The sequence below is a fragment of the Vigna unguiculata genome, chromosome 4, assembly GCF_004118075.2.
Source record: "Vigna unguiculata cultivar IT97K-499-35 chromosome 4, ASM411807v1, whole genome shotgun sequence".
In the NCBI taxonomy this organism is placed as follows: Eukaryota; Viridiplantae; Streptophyta; class Magnoliopsida; order Fabales; family Fabaceae; genus Vigna; species Vigna unguiculata.
Genome location: NC_040282.1, coordinates 3,051,393 through 3,076,608, shown reverse-complemented (window position 1 = coordinate 3,076,608; position 25,216 = coordinate 3,051,393). Strand labels below are relative to the sequence as shown.

The 25,216-nt window shown below is 28.8% G+C and overlaps 3 protein-coding genes across 4 annotated transcripts; 2 read left to right on the top strand and 1 right to left on the bottom strand.

Annotated features, from left to right (window-relative positions):
- The first annotated feature begins 200 nt into the window (after window positions 1-200).
- LOC114180366 (protein BASIC PENTACYSTEINE2-like) lies at window positions 201-2,029 on the top strand. The gene is made up of 3 exons (XM_028066669.1): window positions 201-367; window positions 583-684; window positions 796-2,029. Exon 3 carries the CDS (start codon window positions 894-896, stop codon window positions 1,743-1,745), a length of 852 nt encoding a protein of 283 aa, XP_027922470.1. The 5' UTR covers window positions 201-367; window positions 583-684; window positions 796-893; the 3' UTR covers window positions 1,746-2,029.
- A 4,023-nt stretch (window positions 2,030-6,052) lies between these two features.
- LOC114180400 (protein BASIC PENTACYSTEINE2-like) lies at window positions 6,053-7,898 on the bottom strand. Of its 2 annotated transcripts, XM_028066713.1 has the most exons (3): window positions 7,783-7,898; window positions 7,466-7,567; window positions 6,053-7,352 (listed from the first exon to the last, which is right to left on the bottom strand). In XM_028066713.1, the coding sequence occupies exon 3, from the start codon at window positions 7,253-7,255 to the stop codon at window positions 6,404-6,406; it is 852 nt and encodes a 283-aa protein (XP_027922514.1). In that variant the 5' UTR covers window positions 7,256-7,352; window positions 7,466-7,567; window positions 7,783-7,898; the 3' UTR covers window positions 6,053-6,403. The 2 variants fall into 2 exon arrangements, with proteins under 2 accessions (XP_027922514.1, XP_027922515.1); XM_028066714.1 differs by lacking the exon at window positions 7,466-7,567 and having other exon boundaries at window positions 7,783-7,887.
- A 13,366-nt stretch (window positions 7,899-21,264) lies between these two features.
- LOC114182488 (zinc-finger homeodomain protein 9-like) lies at window positions 21,265-22,313 on the top strand. Its single transcript, XM_028069363.1, has one exon. The coding sequence runs from the start codon at window positions 21,280-21,282 to the stop codon at window positions 21,889-21,891; it is 612 nt and encodes a 203-aa protein (XP_027925164.1). The 5' UTR covers window positions 21,265-21,279; the 3' UTR covers window positions 21,892-22,313.
- Window positions 22,314-25,216: the final 2,903 nt, after the last annotated feature.

Sequence of the window (25,216 nt, the reverse complement as noted above, 5' to 3'; positions counted from 1 at the left end):
ATATTACAATATATTTTTCAATAATTTTTTTATTATCGTAATAAAATGAAAATTTGACTCATCATGGTATCTGGTGTACTAAAATGGAAAAAAAAATTGAAAACACATTTAAAATGGGGCAATTTGCAGACGAAGAGGAAAGAGGGATGCGACTAAGTAAATAATTATTTATGCTGTGCTGACTGAGTATTGGTCACTGCAATTTGCACATTTTACATTTGAATACAATATTTTAAATATTACTTTAATATTAGAATCTCATAATTTTTTTTTTTATTGTTAAGATTAGATTTTAAGATGGCGTGCAGACATTTTTGTTCCTTTGCTCTCTTCATTTGCCATTCGTAGACGCCAAGAACCCTAACAGGTACTGCTCCCTTTTCCCTTTGCTCAAACATTCTCTTGCCCTCTTATTTTTTCTTCAAATCATTGCATGGCTTCACATCAAAGTCTATTTTTTCTCCCATTTTCCCACTTTCATTTTAATCTAAGATTTTGTTGATCTGTTTGGTTTTTACCTCAGAGATCTGATTTTTGCTTACTCTTTTTTTCATGCTAAAATGGATCTTGATCGAAACCCAGAAGCTGAAATATTTGGGGGAGGAGGTTTTGCATGTGTGCATTTATGGGATTTGGATAATCTACCCCGTTTTCTGGTTCGACTTTATTTGAGCTAAAACAAAGGTGAGTTTTTAGGTCAGACAATTGCATTATGCTGTTTTTGTAGTTGTAGTTGTTTCACTTTCTGTTTACCGTGTTCAATGCGTTCTGTTTTGGTTTGTGTTGGTTTCTTAGGAGAATGCAATGGACTTGGATAATCTGTGAGGATATTTAACATAGTGTACACTCACTGCATTGTATACCTGCAAATAGTTTCATCATTTGGTGTTGTGATGGATGGTGATAATGGTCTCAACATCCGCAACTGGGGTTACTATGAACCGGCCACATCGTTTAAGAGCCACCTGGGGCTGCAGCTGATGTCATCCATGCCGGAAAAGCCTTTAATCGGAGGGCGCAATGCGGCAGTTTTATCTGGCACAAATGGGGCATTTCACCACAGAGACATTGGTATGTCCCACGCTACATACCCTATGGAATACACGAGGGATGCTTGGATTAGTAGTTACAGAGACAAGTATATGAATATGATACCTACAAATCATAACTATGGTGGTATTCCGGAGACATCTTCGGCACATCAAATTCAAATGATTCCACCGCCGGAGTTGCCGAAGGAAGAAAGGGAAGTGGAAGAGGAACCTGTTGTTGAGAAGGTAACTGGGGGAACTCGTAAGAAAAGACAGAGCCCAAAGGTGCCGAAATCTCCCAAGGCTAAGAAGTCCAAGAGGGGACCTCGTGTGCCAAAGAATGAGAATGCTCCCACAGTTCATCGTGCAAGAGTTCCAAAGAAAACTACTGAAATTGTAATAAATGGAATTGACATGGATATTTCAAGTATTCCAATCCCTGTTTGTTCATGCACAGGAGCATCTCAACAGTGTTACAGATGGGGTTCTGGAGGGTGGCAATCTGCATGTTGCACAACAGGCATGTCAGTGTATCCTTTGCCTATGAGTACCAAGCGGCGTGGTGCAAGGATAGCTGGAAGAAAAATGAGTATAGGAGCATTTAAAAAAGTTTTGGAGAAACTTGCTGCTGAGGGTTATAACTTTTCTAATCCTATTGATTTGAGGACTTATTGGGCAAAACATGGCACCAACAAGTTTGTCACTATTAGGTAGGTCTGATCTATCGTCAACTAGCTTCTTATTCCTTTCGATCTGTTTGTCATGTACATATATGTGTATTTGGCCAGAGACTGAGGCTTCTTAGGTGGTTTGTAGTACCAGAATTTTCGACGTCACAAGACATTTCCTGTTCTTTTCTGACTTTACTGTCACCATTTCTTTGGATTGAGTGCCTGGGAATTCAATCTTTCGGTTGGTGGGTTGGTCCTGAAAGGAAACTAGCTGATAGCATCTTGTTTTTATTGATATTTAGAAGTAAATTTTATCAGTTCATGAAATTGCTGGTGTTTGAAAATGTTACATCCATCTCTTTTTTACTTCCAACTGGCTATGTGAGTTTAGTTGTTTAGTGTTGTATTTTTTCTTATAAAGAACACTAGAGGTGTTCATTCCAACCCTTATACAAAATCTATGCCTGAAAAAATTTTTGCAGCATAAAGATACATTATTTTATACTATTAAGAGTATAAATAACTCATAAAAAAAGCCGTATTCCTAGATTCCTACTAGACCATCACACCATAAGCTTGCAATAATACAATATTCCGATCCGAAAGTGTAATCCAAGAGCAACTTGATGAGTTCAGAAGGTCTGCACCAGTATTAGATTATGCAAAGATGAAGTTACACCTCATCCATAAATTTATCACTTCTTTTCTGTGTATCCTACCCTTGTCCCCCTCTTTGCTTCTATTCTGCTTGAAGAATGTTGGGTCCTGCAATACAGCAAGATATTGCAACCTGATCCTTGTTGATGCTGAAATAACATTTTTAGCAGCTTTGGTTTGTTATCCTGAGTCTCTTCTTCCAAATTTCACATTTCAAATTAGCCATCAAGAATTTGAACATAGTTTCTGACAACGATGGAAGGTATATCTGCACAAAACATACACAGTGAGCACCCAGAAGCCATTCTAGCTTCACTGACTCAACTTATCAGGTAGGCACTGTTAATAGCACCCTCATGGGATATCACTAAAACTGAACTCTCATCCTATATTATAAGCTTGTTTAGGATCTCTACTTGAAAACACTGCACACTGTCATAAATTGCAATGTGTTTTGAGATTGTCTGATTCCACGAATGATTCAGTTTGTTTTTGAAGAAATTGACTGGTTTGAAGTGGTAAAAGCAATATTCAGTGTTTTTTCAAAACATTTTTCCTTTTTACTGTTTTTGTTTGTAAAATGAATGACAGTGCTCTACTTCCGAGCACATGTAGTTCAACAATTTGATTGCTGCATCATTTATATGCTATTTTGTGGTAGATGCAGTTCAGCTTTTAGAGAGTCTGGTTTATTGAACATTTGTCCAGTAATTATACTTATGTCATATCTTTATTTAGTATTTATTACATATTTAAAAAATTATAATTATAATTAAGGTAACATGGTGTTATAAAAATTGTAGAATAAAAAAAATGCATAATTGTTTTCTTTAATGTCAAATAATAAACAAAATTTATAATAACATAAATTTCAAAAGAAAATATAAAATAAATTAAAAATATTTTAATAATTTAAAATAGAGACCAACAAGACTTATGCATTATATCCCATTTGAAATATTATACGTGTATTCTCATTAACATCAAGATACATTTCACTACACAAATTTATTTGACATCTCTGTATTTTAAACATGATTATAATTTATTTTTTTTGCATGTATCATAATTCGTATTATAATGAAGTTGTAACATCTTTACATGAATTTCCACATGTTTGATAATAATATTATAAAGTTTAGATTTAATCAAAAATTAGTATATATTGTAGTAATTAATTTTTCTAAAAATATTTTTCAAATAAAACTTATTTATTTTTAATTAATTTTGAACTGTTCGAAATTCATTTTAGACTCCTGCAAATGGAGAAACAACTAATTCTGTAGATTGTTTTTATATTGACCTTAAATTGGATGAGAAAGAATTTTAATAACATACTCTTTAATGTATTTTCATTTATCATTAATTAAAATTAACTTAGTACTCTTAAATTATGCATAAATCTTATAACAAAAGAGACTCGTGAAATTTTTTATTTTTAATAAATCTCTGAAAATGTCAGTCAAATAATGAATTTAAAAAGTATATGTTAAATGTGTTGTAAATACTTTTTTTAATGTGTATAATACATTTATTAAAATTTATAATAATTTCTTTAAAAATTAAATTTAATGTAATTTTGTATTCATTGACATTTTATTGAGAGCAATGTGAAATCATGGAATATATATTCTCAGTGAGGACTGCTTGTAAACTACTTAAAATTAAGTTTTAAATAGTGTTGATATTTTAATATAATATATACTTTCACTTTAATGGAAAATAAAAAAAACAGTTCTTCACGTGTACATATATAAAAAGTAACGTTTCTGTTTTTCTTTATTTTTTCGGAAATTTTGAATTTAGAAGCTAAATAACCGAAGACGAAAATAATAAATCATTCTTTATGAAATATAAAAGAATTTATTGCTCATTAAATTTGACAATGAAAGTTCAAACCGAAAAAAGTTGACAGATCAGAAATTGTTTCTCTCATTATTGAACAATTAAACGCATAAATTAAACTAATATATATTACGCAATTATTACCACTTAAATAAGACAGTGACATAACAGATAACTTTACAAAATTCAACGGCATCAATGAAAACCAGGTCTCACAATTGTTGTCGTCTTATAAATTTTAGTACTATTGTGTTTTAAGATTAATTCAGAAAGTTAGTTTTTGTTTTCTTTACATAAACTCCAAAATTTGACTATCGCTTGGGCTTTTCGTTATTGGGCCTTACTGAATGTTCGATCCAATCCAGCTGAAAGGAGAGAGGGATGAAAAGAAAAGACAGTTTCTTCCTGCACCTCTGTATTAAAGTAACATTATTCCAATTGGTCTCTTTTAATATATATTCATAATTTTGAAATATACATTTAATGCTTAAAATTTATTGTGTAGATGCTATAAAGCATTTTAAAAAACTCATTTTAATTCTAAAAATTTAAAATTTAAAGACTAAATGTATTATTTTAAATTTAAAAAACTATTTTTTTTTAATTTGAAAAGGAAAAACCAAATGTATATTAAATTTCAAAACTAGAAAATAATTTAATTCAAAACTCAAGATCATTCTATTTCAATCCATTTCATTCTCTTCCATCCATGTAAATTTGCCTCATGGTTATTATACAAAAGCTTTTGTCTTTTCACCATTAGAAGATGCAATCACCAATCCTTTCTCAAATAAAATTTGTTCCTTAACCTACAATTCAATCAAAAGGATGGAAAAAACCTACAGATTTGTTTTCTTCCTGCAATTTTTGTTCCTTAACAGTAAGTACCATTTACTTTCAGATTAATCCATAAAATTTCTCACTTTATGTCAATTAGTTCTTCAATGTCATTTTAGTCATGAATGTAACCACATTTTACTATTTTAGTAGAACATGTTTGATATCTTGAAGGTACATTGACATGCTAAAATTACATTAACTGATTTAGTAGATACTAAAATGACAGTAAATGATTATGTTGAAGAACTAAGATGACAGTAACTTAGTAAGTGAATAAATTCAAATACCAAAATGACAAAAAGTAACAAACTTAATGACAAAACTGAACTGACAGTAAATTCCAATTTCAAAGACTAAAGTGACTACTTACCAAAAATAAAACTAGGCCTTAAGTCTTCATTTTTAGAGTAAACAATTCAAAACAAGAGAAATATACCTTATTTTGAGTTGTCAAATTTGTAATAATAATAATAATAATAAGTACATACAATTCCAAACAAGAATACAAGAAATTCATGTCACTTGTCAAAGGTGCATATTATCCCAACTTGTATACCATGATAAAGAAGAAAAGGAAACATAAAATAATTCAGCCTTTTTTTTTAGCTTAAACTAATTCTCACCTTCCTATTTGAGACACAATATCAAGCTGCAATTTCTCATTTTTCACAATGACAGCCATCTTATCTTATCTTCACACAATGTTCAATAAACATGTTTCTCTAAATGCATCTATCACGAAATAGTATAAATGATTTAGCAATTAAATTGTTGAAAGTAGAACACTGTCAGTCATTTTATAAAGAAAAACAGTAAAAAGGAAAAATATATAGAGAAAGCAGTAAATAGTGCATTTACTACTTCAAACCAGTCAAGCTGAATCATTCACTGAATCAGATACTATCAAAACACATATCAATTTATCAGTGTGCAGTGTTTTCAAGTGAGCCTAGTTTTCACAGTCATTGAAATAGGCACATTCTAACTAAGTATGGATTTACACAACACTGAACAACTGAACTCACATAATTAGTTTGAACTGAAAAAGATATAACTTTCAAACACCAGTAATCTCATGAACCAATAAAATTTTACTTCTAGATATCAATAAAACAAGATGCTATATATCAACTACTTCCCTGTGAGGACCAACCCACCAACCACAAGATTGATTTTTCCAATCCAAAGAAGTGATGATAATAACATAGGAAGACTTGGAAAAGAACAGAAAATGTCTTCTGACCTCGAAATTTCTTGTACTACAACACCTAAGAAGCCTCAGTCTCTGGCCAAATACACATATATATACATGACAAACAGATTGAAAGGAATAAGAAGCTAGTTGACGATAGATCAGACCTACCTAATAGTGACAAACTTGTTGGTGCCATGTTTTGCCCAATAAGTCCTCAAATCAATAGGATTAGAAAAGTTATAACCCTCAGCAGCAAGTTTCTCCAAAACTTTCTTAAACGCTCCTATACTCATTTTCCTTCCAGCTATCCTTGCACCACGCCGCTTGGTACTCATAGGCAAAGGATACACTGACATGCCTGTTGTGCAACATGCAGATTGCCACCCTCCAGAGCCCCATCTGTAACACTGTTGAGATGCTCCTGTGCATGAACAAACAGGGATTGGAATACTTGAAATATCCATGTCAATTCCATTTATTACAATTTCAGTAGTTTTCTTTGGAACTCTTGCACGATGAACTGTGGGAGCATTCTCATTCTTTGGCACACGAGGTCCCCTCTTGGACTTCTTAGCCTTGGGAGATTTCGGCACCTTTGGGCTCTGTCTTTTCTTACGAGTTCCCCCAGTTACCTTCTCAACAACAGGTTCCTCTTCCACTTCCCTTTCTTCCTTCGGCAACTCCGGCGGTGGAATCATTTGAATTTGATGTGCCGAAGATGTCTCCGGAATACCACCATAGTTATGATTTGTAGGTATCATATTCATGTACTTGTCTCTCTGACTACTAATCCAAGCATCCCTCACGTAATCCATAGGGTATGTAGCGTGGGACATACCAATGTCTCTGTGGTGAAATGCCCCATTTGTGCCAGATAAAACCGCAGCATTGCGCCCTCCGATTAAAGGCTTCTCCGGCATGGATGACATCAGCTGCAGCCCCAGGTGGCTCTTAAACGATGTGGCCGGTTCATAGTAACCCCAGTTACGGATGTTGAGACCATTATCACCATCCATCACAACACCAAATGATGAAACTATTCGCAGGTATACAATGCAGTGAGTGTACACTATTCAAATAACCTCACAGATTATTCAAGTCCACTGCATTCTCCTAACAAACCAACACAATTGAAAACAGAACACGTTTAAGATGGGAAACAAAGAGTGAAACAAAACTATAACTACATCAACAGCAGAATGCAATTGTATGACCTAAAAACTCACCTTTGGGTGAGCTCAAACAAAGTCAAACCATAAAAGGGGATAACTTATAAAAATCCCATAAATGCACACATGCAAAACCTCCTGCCGCAAATATTTCAGCTTCTGGGTTTTGATCAAGATCCATTATAACATGAAAATATGGTAAAAGAAAAATCAGATCTTTGAAGTGAAAACCAAACAGATCAACAAAATCTAACACTAAAATGGAAGTGGAAAAATGGGTGAAAAAAGAGATTTTGATGTGAAGCCATGCAATGATTTGAAGAAAAAATAAGAGGGCAAGAGAATGTTTGAGCAGAGGGAGAAGGGAGCAGCACCTGTTAGGGTTCTTGGCCTCTACGAATGGAAAATGAAGAGAGCAAAGGAACAAAAATGTCTGCACGCCATCTTAAAATCTAATCTTAACATTAAAAAAACATTTATGAGATTCTAATATTAAAGTAATATTTAAAATATTGTATTCAAATGCAAAATGTGCAAATTGCTTAGACCAATACTGAGTCAGCGGAGCATAAATAATTATTCACTTAGTTCCTCTTTCTTCTTCCTCTGCCAATTGCCCCATTTTAAATGTGTTTTTCCATTTTAGTACACCAGACATTGTAGAGACGTGATCATGATAACTCAAATTTCCATTTTATTTTAGTGCTAAGAAAATTACTGAAAAATATAATCGTAATCTGCAAGTTGTACATCGGTGGAACATGTTGAGTATATGCTTCTTGTTGCAACAAATGTTTAATTGTATATCAATTTCATGAATCACAAAATTGGAATTGTCAAAAGAAATGAACTAATGAGGATTGAAAGTTTAATGAACTTTTTGTGGAGTATTTGAATATTTGAGTATTTTATGACATGTTTAGGATGGTTATATGTCTTTTCGTATTTGATTTTCAAAAATAAATTTTAAAATAAAGAGTTAAATATGTTTTTCTCCCGTGTCTCAAATTTCAGTGAATTTTGAAATTAGTCATTTTTTAAAATTTTATATCAATTTAGTCCTCCATCCTTATAAATGCATGGATTTAATCATTCTTATCAGAATTTGTTAAATTTATTTAACATTTTAAACACAATTATGATAATATTTGAGTTAATATTGAAGCGAAGATGTATGAAACGATGTACAACATTTAAATATTATGATGAGATGCGTTTAAAACCTCAGATAAACCTAACAAAATTTAATTAAAAGACTAAATTCACGGATTTTTAAATATGTAGGATTAAATTGGTCAAAAATTTTGAAAAAGAATTAATTTTAACTTTCACTGAAACTTGAGGAACAAAAATATATTTAACCCTAAAATAAAACATGTTTTTTAAGGAAAATTAAAATATAATATAATTTTCGGTTTTAGAAAATTGTCCTATTATTTCTTTACGGTGGTTTTTTTTTTTCATTACTAATAAATCTACATTTTTTTATTATTAATACTGTACTTTATCTACACTTTATTATTATATTAATTTAGAATTTAGATTACTTATTAATTTTTCTATGCTATTTTTTTATCGTGTTTTGAAAATACACATGACCATTAATTTTAATATTTTAAAATATATTAAAATTATTTTTAAAGTATTAAAATAATATATTCTTAATGTTCGGTCAAAGAAAAGAAAAACTAATTTATTTACTATTATTCGTACCTCCAGCACAGTATCATTTATACGATGTTATGAGTAGAACCAGTATTACCATTATCATTGGTTAGTATATTCAACTATATTTATTTTTAATTAAATTAATGAGCAAATAATTTATAGCTGAAAAAAAATATACATCTTTAAATATAAATTATTTTTTCAAAAATACAAAAAAAATAAATAAATTGTGAAGAGAGTTATCATAAAGTATTCTATATTTTGAAACCTGAAACTCTTGTCATAATTTTGTTGTCTCAGATCATTGAAAGAGAAAATTATATATAAATTTTCATTGGTTTTAATTTGTAAACGAAATAGTATAAGATCGGCTAAAAAGTAAAATAAGTAAATATTCATTTTGAACTTTAAGAAAAAAGTCTTAATTTTTTTTAGTATTAATATATATTTTTTAAATTAATTATATAATTATGTTTAAAATAAATTTATATTTATATTTTATTATTAATATATTTCTATTAAACTAATTATTGAACATGTTTAAGAAAAAGCAGACTCCAATCATAATTTGAAAACTAAAATTTTTAAATAAAGAAACTCATTTTTAAACTTAGGTCTTTTTAATTCTTGAGCTGCATGAATATATATAAGTATTATTTAGATATTAAAGAAAATGAAGTGAAAATATATATTTTTTAAATTGAATTTATAAAGCTCTCTTAAGAATTTAAAATATATTGGGGATAGAAAAACTTCAAGTTTCAAATGTCTGGAGCGATGGTAAATGTTTTTATTGTGTGTAAATTGAACTACAAATGAACATTTCATTCTATTTTATTATTATAATTTTAAATGCATTTTATTTTATAAGATTATTAGTATTTTATGCATCCGAAAAAATTCCATTGATAGCTGACCCACTTGCAACAGGCTGGGCTGGTTACAGCCTTGGGTTGGGCTACTTAACCTTATTCAATATTTCACACTTAATTCTTCTAAATCCACAAAATATATAGAGTAAAAAAAAGAGTTATATGTTAATTTTTATGATAATTATCTTTAAATTAATTTTGTACCAATTAATAATACAGATAAATATATTAATTGTACATAACCATCAAAACTGGACTTTATTAATACTACACACATAACCATCAAATCATCAAAAAGAAAGTCCCACACACAAGAAAAGTCAATGCTTAACTTTTTTATTTTATATAAAGTGTTCGTAAGTATTTAAGAATATTTATTAAAAAAATTTATTGACTATAATTTTTCAATAATTACATATTATAAAATTAATAATAACCTTTTCTTATTAAATGTGTGCTTTAATTTTTTTTCCTAGACAATTCTTCTGGATTTTTTGTTTTAAAACTACTAAATAGTTGAATTTTAATAAATTTATATTTTATTTACAGAAGAATATTAACAAAAATTTAAAAATATTTTACGATGTATTTAATGATTATTTTTAATAATTCTGAAAATTAATGTCAAAACTCTATTAATACTTTCCATGAATGACCTTGCAATACCAATTAAAAAAGCATTAAACATAAAAATGTATATCAGTGTTAAACTAAAAAAAATAAATTTGAAATAAAATATCCATTTCATAATTAAACAATGTTTCATTATTGTTTTTAAAATCATTGATAGTGAAATATATCTTTCTTTGATTGTATTTGGATTGAAGAATATAAATCTCTCAATAATTTATAGATATTATTGCGACTGGTTGAATACTCTATGGAAAAAGAAAAGAAGTCAAAGCCCAATTATTTTTTAGATTTTTTTTATTATAGTACCTCTGTGAGAAAAATGTAAAGTAATTGTCACGTGATCATTTAATTTTTTTTACATGAATTGTATAATTAGTTTTTTTTTTTTGTAAATTCATTTATATTTTCGAATTAAAAATTAAATCACTTTACTTTTAGTGTATTCTCTTCTTTCTTAATATTCTAATAATGGGAAGACTTTGATTTGAGTATATTATTTAACACCTTTTATTGCATACATAAAGTCTTTTAGAGAGATTCTCAAACTTAGATTCAAAGTTATTTTCCTACCATTCTTCTCATTTTCACTTTGTAAGACTGGGCTTTGGCCCAGTACCCTTTTCTTTAGTTTGAATGTTGACTTTCTTTTCCTTGTCCATAATGTAACTTGTTCTATTTCTACCTCTAAACCTTTTTCCTCCTTTCCTGATTTTTAATTTTGATTTTTGTTCGAATTATAATTAGTTGTCCGACAGCTATCGTTAGAAACAATCACTGCATTTTCGAAGTATTGTCCGCTTTGGAACGTTTGAGCTTCGTCACGGTTTTGTCTTTAAAAGACGTCTCGAAGGGTGGAGGGAGATATGAATATTTAAACTTCGTTTGATCTCAACTCTTAAACAATGTGAAATTTATTGAGTGTACCAGAACAATTCTCATAAATAGATCCTACAGAAGTTAACAAATTATACAAAAAATTTACTCAATTATAATTTAATTTGGAATAACTTTTTTTTTTACACTAATATATCTGGATTGTTTCTCTTTTAGTCTATTATTTGAGGATTTGATAATTTCACCAATTATGTTGTAGTTGAAAAAGTTGTTCTATGAACTATTTTATTATACTTGCCATGAGTTTCGATTTGTTAAATAATATTTCTAAGTTTCTAAAAGTGTGGATGCTTTATCATCCTTAATTTGATTGTTGAAAAAGTTGAACCTTGGAATTTATCACTTTCTTTATTTTATTCTAAAAAGTTAAAACGTAATCCCATCAAAATGAGAATGTTTTAGTAATTAAAGTGAACATTGAAATCCACCTAATCACAGTGACGATGTTGTCTATGTCATGACATTAGCAATGAATGATGTCACAGTATTTTACATTTTTTTTTTTGGATCATATATTGAGGTATAGGTTTATGATTAAAATTCATTGTTCAAAATCATAGAACAGTGAGAATAATTGACTAGTGTGATCTTGGCATGTTTTATCTGAAACAACAACATTGAGTTTGAGAACTGAAGATAAGTCTCCATCACTTGGTTGCAAATATCATGCACGTTCGATAGTCACGAACAACTCTTCAAAATCACACTCTAAATCTCATCAAATTGTATCAATGTTTACTCACACAAGACTAAATTTTAAATCAAATATACACTTTTTCGTCTAGACGAACGAAAAATTAGTGTTCATTGATATATTTTAAAATACAGTAAGAAAATAACAACAAAAAATCTAGCGGAAAATTTAAATTTTATTTAACATATATATATCTTAAAATACTTCAAATTGTTGAAAAAAACTTGGTTATTAGTAAAGTTTAGTGAAGGATTGTGTATAAAAAAGAAGAAGTAAAGTAATGGTTTGAACCCTAATTATAAAGAGAAAACACACCTTATAGTAATTATGACCATAGAACAACTAACGATAAAAGTTGTATAAATATTTTATCAACTTCAACTGCTTTTATGCTTGAGTTGGCATTGCAAGGTCAAGAATTGATAGAGGGTAGTGAAAGTGATAAGTATTTTTTTATCAGAAAACAAATGTATTAAATAAGGATAATTTAATTTACAAAGTAATATGTAAATAAATAAAGGGTTAAATAAGTTTTTTCTTTCTTGACTTTCAGTGAATTTTGGAATTAGTCCATTTTGAAACTTATTAATTTAATCATTCATCTTTTGAAATACGTAAATTTAGTCTTTTTTATCAAATTTTGTTAGGTTTATTTGATGTTTCGTATGCATTTCAAGATTGTATATTTTAGTTATTTATACTGTTTGACACATTTTTACTTTAACGTTAGGTCAAATACCATTATGAAACGTACTTGAAATGTCAAATAAACTTAACAAAATTTGATTAAAATGACTAAATCCATGTATTTCGAAAGATGAAGGACTAAATTGATCCGAAGTTTAGAAATGGACTAATTCCAAAATTCATTGAAAATTAAGGGACAAAAAACATATTTAACCCATAAATAAATAAATAAATAAATTAATATGAGAGGACGATTAATAGTTGTCCTGTAGAGATTCGTGAAGCCTAACAATGATAAGGCAATGTTTGCAGAGTGTGCCAGAGAAGGTGTTTGATTCTGTAAGCATAATCAAAGACTATAGTTCTGCCTTTTCCAACCAAAATGAGTCAAATGTCTCACAAGAACACAACACTCTCGTACTTGTTTTCCTTTTTCACATGAATATGTTATTTTCGTGGAACTTATAAATTAAGACTCTACAATATTAAATTAAGAGCTTCTTCTTCAACCTTTATAATTACTATCCAAATATATTATACTTAATCAAACATTGTTCATATCTAATATATATAAATATGCTATTTTTACTTAGCACTCATAAACACATGGTCAAAATGTGAATCAACTAAACTCTTATAAACTCTGAACACCTTTATTTTTATCTGTGTGTTCTTGAGGCTGTCTACTTAAAATATATGAGTTAAGTCGAGTTTAGGGTTAGATGCATGCAACGAATCGGTAAAATACTTTAAGCACATGCACACATGCTATTGAACCATCACAAAACATGATTTTTAATGCAAAATGAGACATAAACATGAACCACAAGACATTGTTGATTTATTATTGAAGACAGTGTATGTCCAAGTGAAAGGTTTCTAGACTAAAACTCTAACTTTTTTTTGTGATCAACATCAAACAAACGATAAGGTAGAAAGAAAAGCTTTGACTATATATTATATATATACCTCATACTATAAACATGGAATAAAGTGATATTTTGTTTGATTAACTTATCCTAACCAAGAGTGACATACAATGTTGTATATATTTTAATTACACGCCTACTAATATTCGAAAGAGAATCATAAGCCAAGATAGTTTCTTAATTTATAAACAAAACGCTGATTAAGTGTATAACTAAACTTATTTTGGAAGCTTGATTCCCAAATTTTGTAATTACCCATTTGAATTAAGGTAAGGGCTTATTAATTTCCTATGAAAATTTAAGTCATTAATTCCAAATGAGCACTACTTATTTCTAGCAATGACAATGCATTCGTACACAATCTAAAAGGTTTGAATAATTAAGGGTATTTGAAAAAAATCACTTTATCACAACATTAAGTAGGGTTTGGTAAATGTTGGAAATAGAACAAAGCATTTTTGTTTCTTCCATTTTCTTTCCTTTTTATGAGATCAACCGAGGAGAAGAGATTCACTGAAGAAACACAATGTGACCTGAGTCAAATTATAAAAGGGAATGATATCACATCTCTAACTTAAAATCTTAAAACAATGATTTTGTGAATTTTCTACTTTATATGTTACTCAATTTTCTAAGTTATCAGATGTAAAACATAAACTCACGTTTGGATTTCCAACGACTTTCATTCTTCTAAGTGTAAACTAAAATGAGCCATTGCATTATCTTATATTCTTTTCCATTAATTCATCCTTTTTTTTCATAAAATATAGAGATTAAAACTCATTTAATTTTTTTAATCCATTTTAAAATGTTCGTGAATAAATCACTACCTTAACCATGAGACACTCTTAACCACATTAGAGATTCAAACTCTTTAATTTGGCGATGAATTGTTTAATTGCATGATTATGAATTTATTATGAAGCAGGATGAGATAAGAATTTGTCTTGCATCATCACCTACAAGCTTACATTACAGCAAAGCATGTGTCCTGAAGAAGTACTTAGAGATATAATTAGGAAGAGAATAAGGTAGTTTAATGCATAATAAGGAAGATGTTTAAGGTAGAAGCGACACTTGGATAATATTCTAAGAAAAAGGTGGCAGGTTCATGAACATGGATTTGGAAATAGTTGAAAGATGGAAGAGGGTTGATGGTGGTGGACATGGATGCACCATGCTTGTCCCTAGACCTTCCCTACAACCTAGAGTTAGCTGGGTTATTTCATTAACAGACAATGCTACAACTATCACATAGATCTCTGTGTTTAAAACAAACTTCACACATATTTGTATAATCAGAAATGCATATATATATATATATATATATATATATATATATATATATATATATATATATATATAGCTTCTTCTTCACATGTCAATGACAACTTGTAAGAAAATAAATACTCAAATAATCAATGATCTATATAGTGATGATGATGGTTTTAGGTGCCTCATCCTTGTAGTTGATTGTGATGGATTTTTTAAGAAAGGATCATGACATGAGTCAATTCACATATAAGAGATTACACCACTTTTAACTAAAATTCTTAAGACGATAAGTTATAAGTCTTCATCATTCTATGACGCTCAAACTTTCTCGATTTTACTTAATATATATATATATATATATATATATATATATATATATATATATATATATATATATATATGAGTCGTAAACTTATACTTGGACTAGCATAACATATTTTCTGGAAATATTTATATACAAATGCAATTTAAATTACACCTAAATGTTAGTATGAGTTAATCACCAATTTAAATTCAAGAAAAATGATATTTTAATCAATTTTTTTGACTCGTTTTTAATCCTTCATTTGAATCACTCCTAGATCATCACATCATACCACTAAAAAAAATAAAAATAGACAATTGAAGGGTGATTTGGAATAATGACTTAAAAGTAGGTTAGAAAAAGTGGGTTAAAAAAATTAGGTCAAAATATCATTATCCTAAATTTAATTATTTTATATTTTTTTACATAGAAAAGAGGGCAGAATCAAAAGACACTTTCAATGTTATTAAGTAATTGGCCAAGAACAATAATAAGGTCTTAACTTGCTAATCCTTGGATCTTTCTAGGGCAATTATTCACAAAGTGAGATTTTAGTTCTGTGAGGAAATCTGCATTTTTGTTGTTGTTTCTTTCTAAATTTTAATTTAATAAAAAACCATTGATTTAACATTATATATATTCAAGTTTTATTTTGAACAACCATTTACATAAGTGAATGAATATTAAAGTATATTTTGAAAATTTGAAAATTATGAAGTAACTAAATATTTTAGTTTGTGTATATCGCAAAAGATAAATATTTATTTGTATATAATTATATTTTATGATTAAACAAATGTTTGAAGTAAATTGGTTATATTATATATAATTAACATTCATGAAAAATTGAATATATGGATTATATTTTAAGCTTTATAATAAGTCATTTAAAATTGTATTATAAAATTACTTTAAACTAAAAACGATATGTGATTAAGAATATAAAAAATATGTGAAGATAAAATAAGGGTATTATAAATGGTCAAGAAAGATAATACTTGTGGAGAAATCCTCTAGAAGATAAAAGACAAAGATAAGTTTGATCACAAGAGTAAAAAAATAAGATTCTAAGTATTTAAATTATCTATTCTAATACTTACAAAAGAATTAGTAGCATTTTTTGTATAAATTATTATTCATGATAAAATTTATAAGTATTTTTTAAAAAGAGTCGAATGAAAATGTGTGTACTTTTAATAATGAAAATTTTCGACTTAAAAAGAAATAATGAAATTAAATTTTTTCATTTTTAGCTTATTAGATGATAACTCATCCGGAATCAATTATTCTAAATTTATTTCAAAACTGTTTAAAAACCCACTTTGTGTCAAAATTCAACATATTTTGTAACCTAAGACAAGATTTAGAAAGAGAAATTCCTTGAGCACAACAAAAGTTGAAATATTGTATAATTCTGAAGATAGAAAATGAAATTAAACATTGAAGAAACAATTATTATACCTTCAGCTTTTTCCATGAAACTTTTGCAAAAATTACAACCATGTACCAGAATTTACAACATAATTAAAAAGCAGTGAATCATTATTTCTACCACAATCATCGTAGCAAATTAGAGCAGCTTTTTTTTTTCCCTTTCTCTGTGAGCCACAAGCTGAAACCACCCTTTCAACTTTTTCTTTTGCAACCCTTGTTGTTGCCTTATAGTATATACATATTTCAATTTGCAACTTGTTTCAAGGGAAATTTTAATCATCATTTACTGTAATGTTTTTTTTTTTCTGTTGCAGGTATTAAATAGAGAATTTTGTGATAAGATTAAGTAGAAATTAATGAAATTTGTTGGAAGTCAGTTCCGAATCAACTAGAGATAAGACAATTTTATAGTATATAAGTGAGATGCAAACCTTACCTTACAAGTTGGTTTTGTGGAGTTGAATTAGACTTAAAGTCCACTTCTAATATGTATCAGAGTCATTCTTTAAAAAGAAAAAAGTCTATCCTAACAAGTTTTTGGACATTATGTTCCACCTTCTATCAGACCGCTCATTTTATAAGTCGATTTTGTGGGTTGAGTTAGACTTAAAATCAAGTTCTAACAAAATTGAAGAAGATTTTGTTGTTGGAATGATGAGAGAATAGAGAAGTAAACGAAAAAGAGCGAAACAGAGGAAGGTGATTGTGCACCAAAAGTGGGATCTAGCTATGAGTAGGTTTGTGGGTGTTGTTGTGTACTGTAGGAAAGGTCACATACTACACTGACTGCACACTGAATGGAGAAAAGGAAACAAAGCAATTTGCTTCCTAAAAGACACTGAAACATTATAATTATTTTCCGACACATCAAGTGTTTTTCATCCTTTGCATTCTCAATTTCCGACCCACCTATTATATTATTCACTCCACACTTCTCTACCTATTCCCCCATCCCCACACCATTCCTTCTATCGCCATTATCAATGGTAACACAATAGGTCTAACAAACAACAAATCTTAGTTAGAACAAGATTCAGATGATCCTTATACCATCTTACGAATTATTTAAATTTAGTAGACCTGAAACCTCCAATAACCACTCATCTCCAAATCCATCATTTTCCTCAACAAAAATAAAGTTAATACTAGTGTTGTTAGTGATTCAAAAGAGTGCACTTGTTCTATATATTTGTTTATATACAAGGTAAATGTGATACTAGAGAAAGATAAACTCCTTTATTACTTGTACATACATAGAGAATTAACTATAATACATGCTTTGCATGGATATTGGATATTAATTAACACTAAACTTAGTTTGAAAATATTATTTTCATTCTTTAAAATTGTTGACCAAGATCCATCACTAGTCTTCCATATAGTTATATAGTGAACATAAAGTGAGTGATAAAGTGATTTAATGTTTCGAAAAATGATAAGGTGATTTAGTGTTTCGAGGAGTGATAAGGTGATTTAGTGTTTAGATGGAAGAGAAAGGAAGGAAAGGCCTCGAGTTTGATCCCCTGTTAACAATTTGGAGACATAAGGTTGGTTTAGTGGGTTTAAAAGAGAGAATGAAAGAGATTGTAGGTTCAATTCCCTTATTATAGAATTGAGAAGTGTACCAAATCGCATAAGTAATAAAATGGGAAGTGTTTAGAGTTGAAAAATGATTGAGATTTGGAAAGAAAGGAATTTGTTAATTAATTTGTGTTGAAAGTGCAGAGAAAATGATGATGGAGAAGATCTTGATGTGTGACATAGATGTTTGTGGTGTGGACAAGCATATATTCTGATTGAGTTGTGTGAGTTAGTTGTTGTATGGGCAATTTTTGACTCTTTGGAGGCTCTAACATGGGGCATCTATCCAATCTGTCACCCAATATATACTGATATTGATAAACACAACACAACAACACACCATAACTAAAACCACCATGTGCATGCCTCTGCACCATCACGCGTCCTTTTCCATTCTTCACCTTTTCTATTCATCTTCTTCAACTTTTACTTTACATCACTCTAAATTCTAAATTTACCATTCAAAATTCCCTTTTTATCTTCATTTTTTAACTCATATTCTACACGAATCAAACTAATTACATACATGTCACAACAAAAATAGTTATCAATAAAACTATTAGTTAGAAGAAAAGAAACATCAAAATTCATCCAACTATAAAAAGAAACATCCTTTTTTTTTTAACTAGAACTAAAATAAGAATAAGATGTATCCATACCAAATAGAGTTAATTTATGTAACAAGTCAAACTTGATAAAATGATACTTTTAACATTTTTTTTATGAGCGTTGAATCTTATTAAATTTTGGAAAAATATATAAATCATCAAATTTACACATTTTCACATAATTTTTGGTATTCCAGTGCCCCCATTTATTTTAATACAATGCAGATTCTAGCATTGGACTACATATTTACAAATTATTTATAATGTAATATCATATAGCATCATAAAATTCATCTGTTTGACTCATAAAATTTAATATTTAAAGAAGTTGCATCCAATACGTCATTTCACTAGTTTTATATCTTATATATATATATATATATATATATATATATGTATGATTTATTTTTAAAATACTGCTTTATATGAAGTGTGTGTGTGTGTATGAGATATAATATAATAATAAGAAGAAAAAAAAAGTTGTGGCTGAGGAGTGAAGAGAAGGATTTTATAATTTGCAAACAAACAAACGAACACGTTTCTGGAAATGAATAGTATTTGATTGCAATTTGTGGTGAATTTGATGTTAGAGTTTGTGATGGTTGATGTGTTTGTTGATAAGGGTTTATAGAGTTTTGTAAAAGTAGAAAATTCAAATTTTAAAATTATAGGTTTTGATTACATTAAAGTTTGTCTCTAATGCTTAGGAACATAACGATGTGAAGATGGGAACACTAATGGTCTTATTAGAAAAAATATATGTTTTGTCATATATCGGATATCTGTTTATGAATATGACGAATTAGTTTATATTCATAAATGTTTTTACTTTTTAAATCTTTAAATAAGAATATACCGAAATTATTTTTTAAAATATAAACTCAAATACTTTTTATTTATTTTAAAATCAAAATTTAAATAAACTGAATTGTAAAATATCGATACTATTTAAAATAATCTTTTCAAAAGTAGATTTAAACAAATTGGATAGCATATTATAATTATAAATTAATTTATATTTCATATCTAAATAACATACATAAAATTATAAAAAAAAAATCAAATAAAAATGACTGCTATAAAAATTTTAACAATTGATGAAGGATTGAGATTTTAAGAAGGCAATTGTTAATTGAATTCTTGATATGCTATCTGAAATTATAATTGTATACTTTAAATAATATTTTTTATTAGTAAATATTAATTGTTATTATCTTGTTAGTAAAACTGTCACAAGTCCCACATTGATTAAGTGAGGTGCAAATCTTACCTTACAAATCAGTTTTGTGGGATTGAGTTAGACTTAAAAATTTATTTCTAACATGATATCAAACTGTTAATGGATCACTCTTTCTTTTTTTTGTTCCACGCACGTGTTATTAGTGATTGAAATGCATATTTAATGAGTAGATGTGATGTGATGAAATTTAAATATGATTGCTTCTGATGTAAAATACATTTAATTTCCATATATCTATATTTTGTGAGGAACAATTTTTTACCGTAACAATTTTATTAACTTTTTCTCCAAGAATTCACACCATGAATTTTCTGGTTCCAAAAGTGAATTATTTGGCCCACACCGTTACCGGGGCCACTGGGCTTTCTTCTTATTTAGTTGGACGAAAAAGCCCCTGTCAGTGATTGAAAATGACAATTAGGGGACTGCTTTAGGGGTTAGAAACGAGGGATTTCTCTTACAAAACCAGACATATATTTATGTTTTCAGTAATTTGAATGGCCATTTGATTCCTTAGAAGATGCATGCATGTGTCTCAAACATCTTTCAAAATAATAGTTCAAAGTGAACACTCTTATCTCTCATTCTTTTATACAAAACATACAAATTTAATTCATTAAAATTCACAAAAAATAGCTCATTGTTATTCAATACAAATTAAAATTCTTAATATAAAAGTAAATGATATTTTCACTACTAAATTTTGACAAATTTCTTTTATAATATGAAGTATCATCTTTTAAATGATTTTGAAATATTGAAAATGAGAAAAAGTATTATTTACAAATTAGAAATTGAATTACCTCCATAGATTGAACTTAAAAATTGAATTTTTCCTTTCTTTTATCCCCTTATGTTCCCTACACCAATGTACCCTAATTTTGAAGGGAAGTTTTTGAACATTTTCCTTTGTTGTTTTTTACTTTAACTAGATGTAATGTTATCTTTGGGTACATATTGTCCTATGAAAAGCTTTATGTAGATGTTGCCTAGTTGTCTAGGACGCTAGCATGTCCACACAACGGGGAACACTGTAAATATTCTCTCCAACCATGTCCATTCTCGTCATTCTCCCACCATCTTCTCTTCACCTATACACACCAAATAAATACTCAAACCTCCACCCTTTCACACACACTAACATCATGGAAAACTCTTCTTCATCTTCATCTTCAAACTCTATCTATCGAGAGTGTCTCCGCAACCATGCAGCGAGCCTCGGCAGCTACGCTACTGATGGTTGCGGAGAATTCACTCTCGATATCGACGTCTCCTCTTCTTCCCTCCAGTGTGCTGCTTGCGGTTGTCACCGCAACTTCCACCGCAAGGTGACGTGTCCCGGTGTGATGGAAGGTCTGCAGACTGGAGGGAGTGGAGATATGATGGAATATTCGGGAGGAGACGTCGGGAGAATGGAAATGGGGGAGAGGAGCAGCAGGAAGAGGTTCAGGACGAAGTTCAGTGCAGAGCAGAAAGAGAAGATGCTGGCGTTTGCAGAGAAGCTGGGGTGGAAGCTGCAGAGGAAAGAGGTGGATGATGAGATTGAGAGGTTCTGTAAAAGTGTTGGAGTCACAAGACAGGTTTTCAAGGTGTGGATGCATAACCATAAGAACAACTCTAACTCATCTAATTCTTCTGCTAATCTTTCTTCCCTCACTCAGTGAAACTTCTTTCTTTAGTTGACACCATAACTAGGGCTTTTGACTCTCCAATATGAACTCAGAATCTGAACAAGTTACAGAGGGTACCTCTTGAAGGGTTGTTTTTCAAATGTTATTTTCAGAAATTGATGAGTGTTAGAAGGAAGAAGATAATGAGGTAGCTGAGATGAGAGATGAGAGATGAGAGAGGAGTGTTGTTTTATTTATTTATTTTGTTTAAGTTGAGGTTTGGATGTAATAATTTTGTAATTTATATGTTGTTGAATGTGTTAGCATATAAATTTGTTTTTTTTTTTTGGGAGTTTTTTAGTTGAAGAAGGAGAAGATTCATGTATGTGAAGTAATATAGAGAAAAATAGAATGAAATAGCAGGTAAAATAAATAAATAAAAATGTTGATGAGGTGAACATTATTTATCACTTGATTCTTCTGGTATAATTGACTGTGTGAAACAGGTCCACATATTTGTAGAATATTGGATTTATATTAGTTGTTACTTAGATTTTTGTTGTTCAGATTTTTATGTTTGACTTATATATTCGTATGTAATAAATAGAATTTTACCAAAAAAATTCTGAAATTAGTAGTCTTCTTTTACCTTATAAAAGATGTGTCTTCTCTTTAATACAAGTTTTTGTTTCTCAAAAAATGGCATTTGACTGCTTCACAGTTTTTTTTTTTTTTTTTTTTTCAGTGAGGAATGTATGATCTAATTTCCTTTTATATATTACTAGATGTGAAGTTATGTCTTTTAAATTAATATTATATTTTACTGCTTAATTGTTATCGTTTTTTATTTTATTATTTATATTTTCATGGTACTTTTAAATTTTTACATATTTTATCGATTTGTTACTTTTGAAAAAACATAATTTTATCATAATTTTTTTGCAAAATAACGTCTTTTTTTACACGTTATTCGTTAGGAATTAAATGGACCAACAAAATGGACGAAAATTGAAAAGTTTGATGGTCAAATATGAAAAAAAACAGAGAAAAATTTATGAAATAAGAAAATTTGAAAAGATGTGTAATATATACCCTTTTTATTAATATTTAAACACAAATTCTATACAAATTATTTTATATATTTTAATATTTTTAAATAGAGAATTGTATCTTAGCTTTTATGTAATATATAAATTGAGACTTTTATTAATCAGAATAACAATTTATATTTCATTTAAAATATTTTCATTTTCTTACATTTCAATAAAAAACGAGATTATCATTAATTTTTTTTTTGAAAGGATTAGGCAATATTAATGAACATGAGCTCAGTCCAAATGAGTATGAGAGATTAATATTATTTTAATAAAAATTATAAAAAATAATGATTTTATGAGTTTTTTTATTAGGTAATTAATTTTCATATCTCTATTCATTATAAAGTTTAAACTCACTTTAATTTTGAATATGTTTACATTCTATATCATTTTATTAGAATTTTGATATAAAAAATTGATATATAAATGAAGAAAAATATTAAATTATTATACTTTCAATATAATTTTATATGTTACTTATTATATTTCTTTCACGTTTATCCCTCTAAACAATTTTCATTACATAATAAAAGTAGAAACAAAGATATAATTCAAAAAAGTTATATTATCCTAACATTTTTCATTTAAAAAATAACATCATATTGAAACAAAAATAACTAATCAAAATCATTTAAATATAATATTATTTGTAAAGTATTTATAAAGTAAATTCTCTTATCACTGTGAATGAAAATCTATGAATTCATGCCAAGATGATACTTTTTGCACATTGCAATGAATACTTTCAACTCATTTTCATTCTTCATACATAAATGTCAAAAAAAAAAAAAAATACCCTCTACTATTGTAGTTATCAGAAAGAAAGAGAGAAAAAAATGATATTGAAGTTTTGCAGCTTTGAAGTAAGCAAGAAGTTAATGGATTGAAGAGGAATGATTGAATATGTTAACTGTTGCATGCTGTGTTGATGACATTATTAGAATGAAGGGTAGGGCTTAAAATGTCAGAAGAATAAGTGGTGATAAAGAATCTTCTGCACAACTTTCATGGACCACATTCTGACCCTCATTGGATTCAATTTTTACCTTCATTTGTACGCAAATCCAAAAACAAATTCAAAGGGATGTTCATGTCCCTTCTTCCACAACAAATCAAACTTAGAATCACAGATTAAGGTTAATGGCTCCCACCCCTTTATAACCTAAGTTCACACCCATGTGAACCTAATTTGTTGTCTTCAAGTAACTGGAAATTTCTTTTAATGTTTTGTAGTCACTCATATATACTAGTTTCATGACACTAATGTTGGTTTGAATAGTTTTCAAAATAGTATTTTTCTTTTAATCTTGATACTGCAAGTGTTTTATAACTTTTCTACTTAGTTCATCGAAATAATGTCGTTAAAGTTAAGTTAATAAATATATATTAAGTATTCTTTATTTTTGTAACATGGTATTTTTATCGTGGTTTTATCTTTAGACCAAAGTTAAAATAAATTTACATTTTATAAGTAAGTGCAAATCTTATCATACAAATTAATTTTGTAAGGTTAAATTAAGTTTAAAGTTAACTTCTTAAAATAGTATTAGAATCATCCAAATATTAATTCTTACAAAATTTGTTATTTATTAAACCTATGTATAACACTGTTATCGGACCATCATTTAATGTTCAGTTATATATTTAAAATGTATATATCTCGATATGAAAAATATATCGAAGATCCAGTGTGTGTCATTGAAAGGTTAGACTTGTGTTATATTTGTGTTATATTGATAAAATAAAGAAGGGTATTTTATGATTGAATACTACTAGCATTGATTGAAATACCCTAATGAAAATTGAGATGACCTTATTTGGGAATTGGATGATGAGTGTGTAAAAGGCAAAAGGGTTTGAATGAAAATGAAATTGAAATTGAAACATTTGCATGGGTAGAAGAAGGTCATAGACAAGAGCAGAGTTTAGGTGAAAGCACCTGGCATGTTGGCAGTACTGAGGTTGTGGTGTTGCAATTAGGGACAAAAGAAAAGACAGCACATGCACTTCCAAATTGCAACCTAACCACAACATCTTCACAGTTTAATTCTCACTTTACATATAAGCCAACTTTCATTAATTACTGCCACACATTCATCTCTTTTCCAATGGACTTTTCTTCGAAGAGAGTATCCTTTTATATAACAAATGCATGCACGAACTCATAGCCCACTAACATCACAAATGGCTAAGTTCGCAAGACAACGACCCATGTATCAGTGTACTATGCAGTTTTGGTGGTTTTGCTCCACTCCTTTCCACAATATTCCAACAAAATAAGG

Excerpts from the sequence above, each read along its gene's own strand:
- LOC114180366 (XM_028066669.1), top strand. The coding sequence starts at position 894 with ATGGATGGTGATAATGGTCTCAACATCCGCAACTGGGGTTACTATGAA.
- LOC114180400 (XM_028066713.1), bottom strand. The coding sequence starts at position 7,255 with ATGGATGGTGATAATGGTCTCAACATCCGTAACTGGGGTTACTATGAA.
- LOC114182488 (XM_028069363.1), top strand. The coding sequence starts at position 21,280 with ATGTCCATTCTCGTCATTCTCCCACCATCTTCTCTTCACCTATACACA.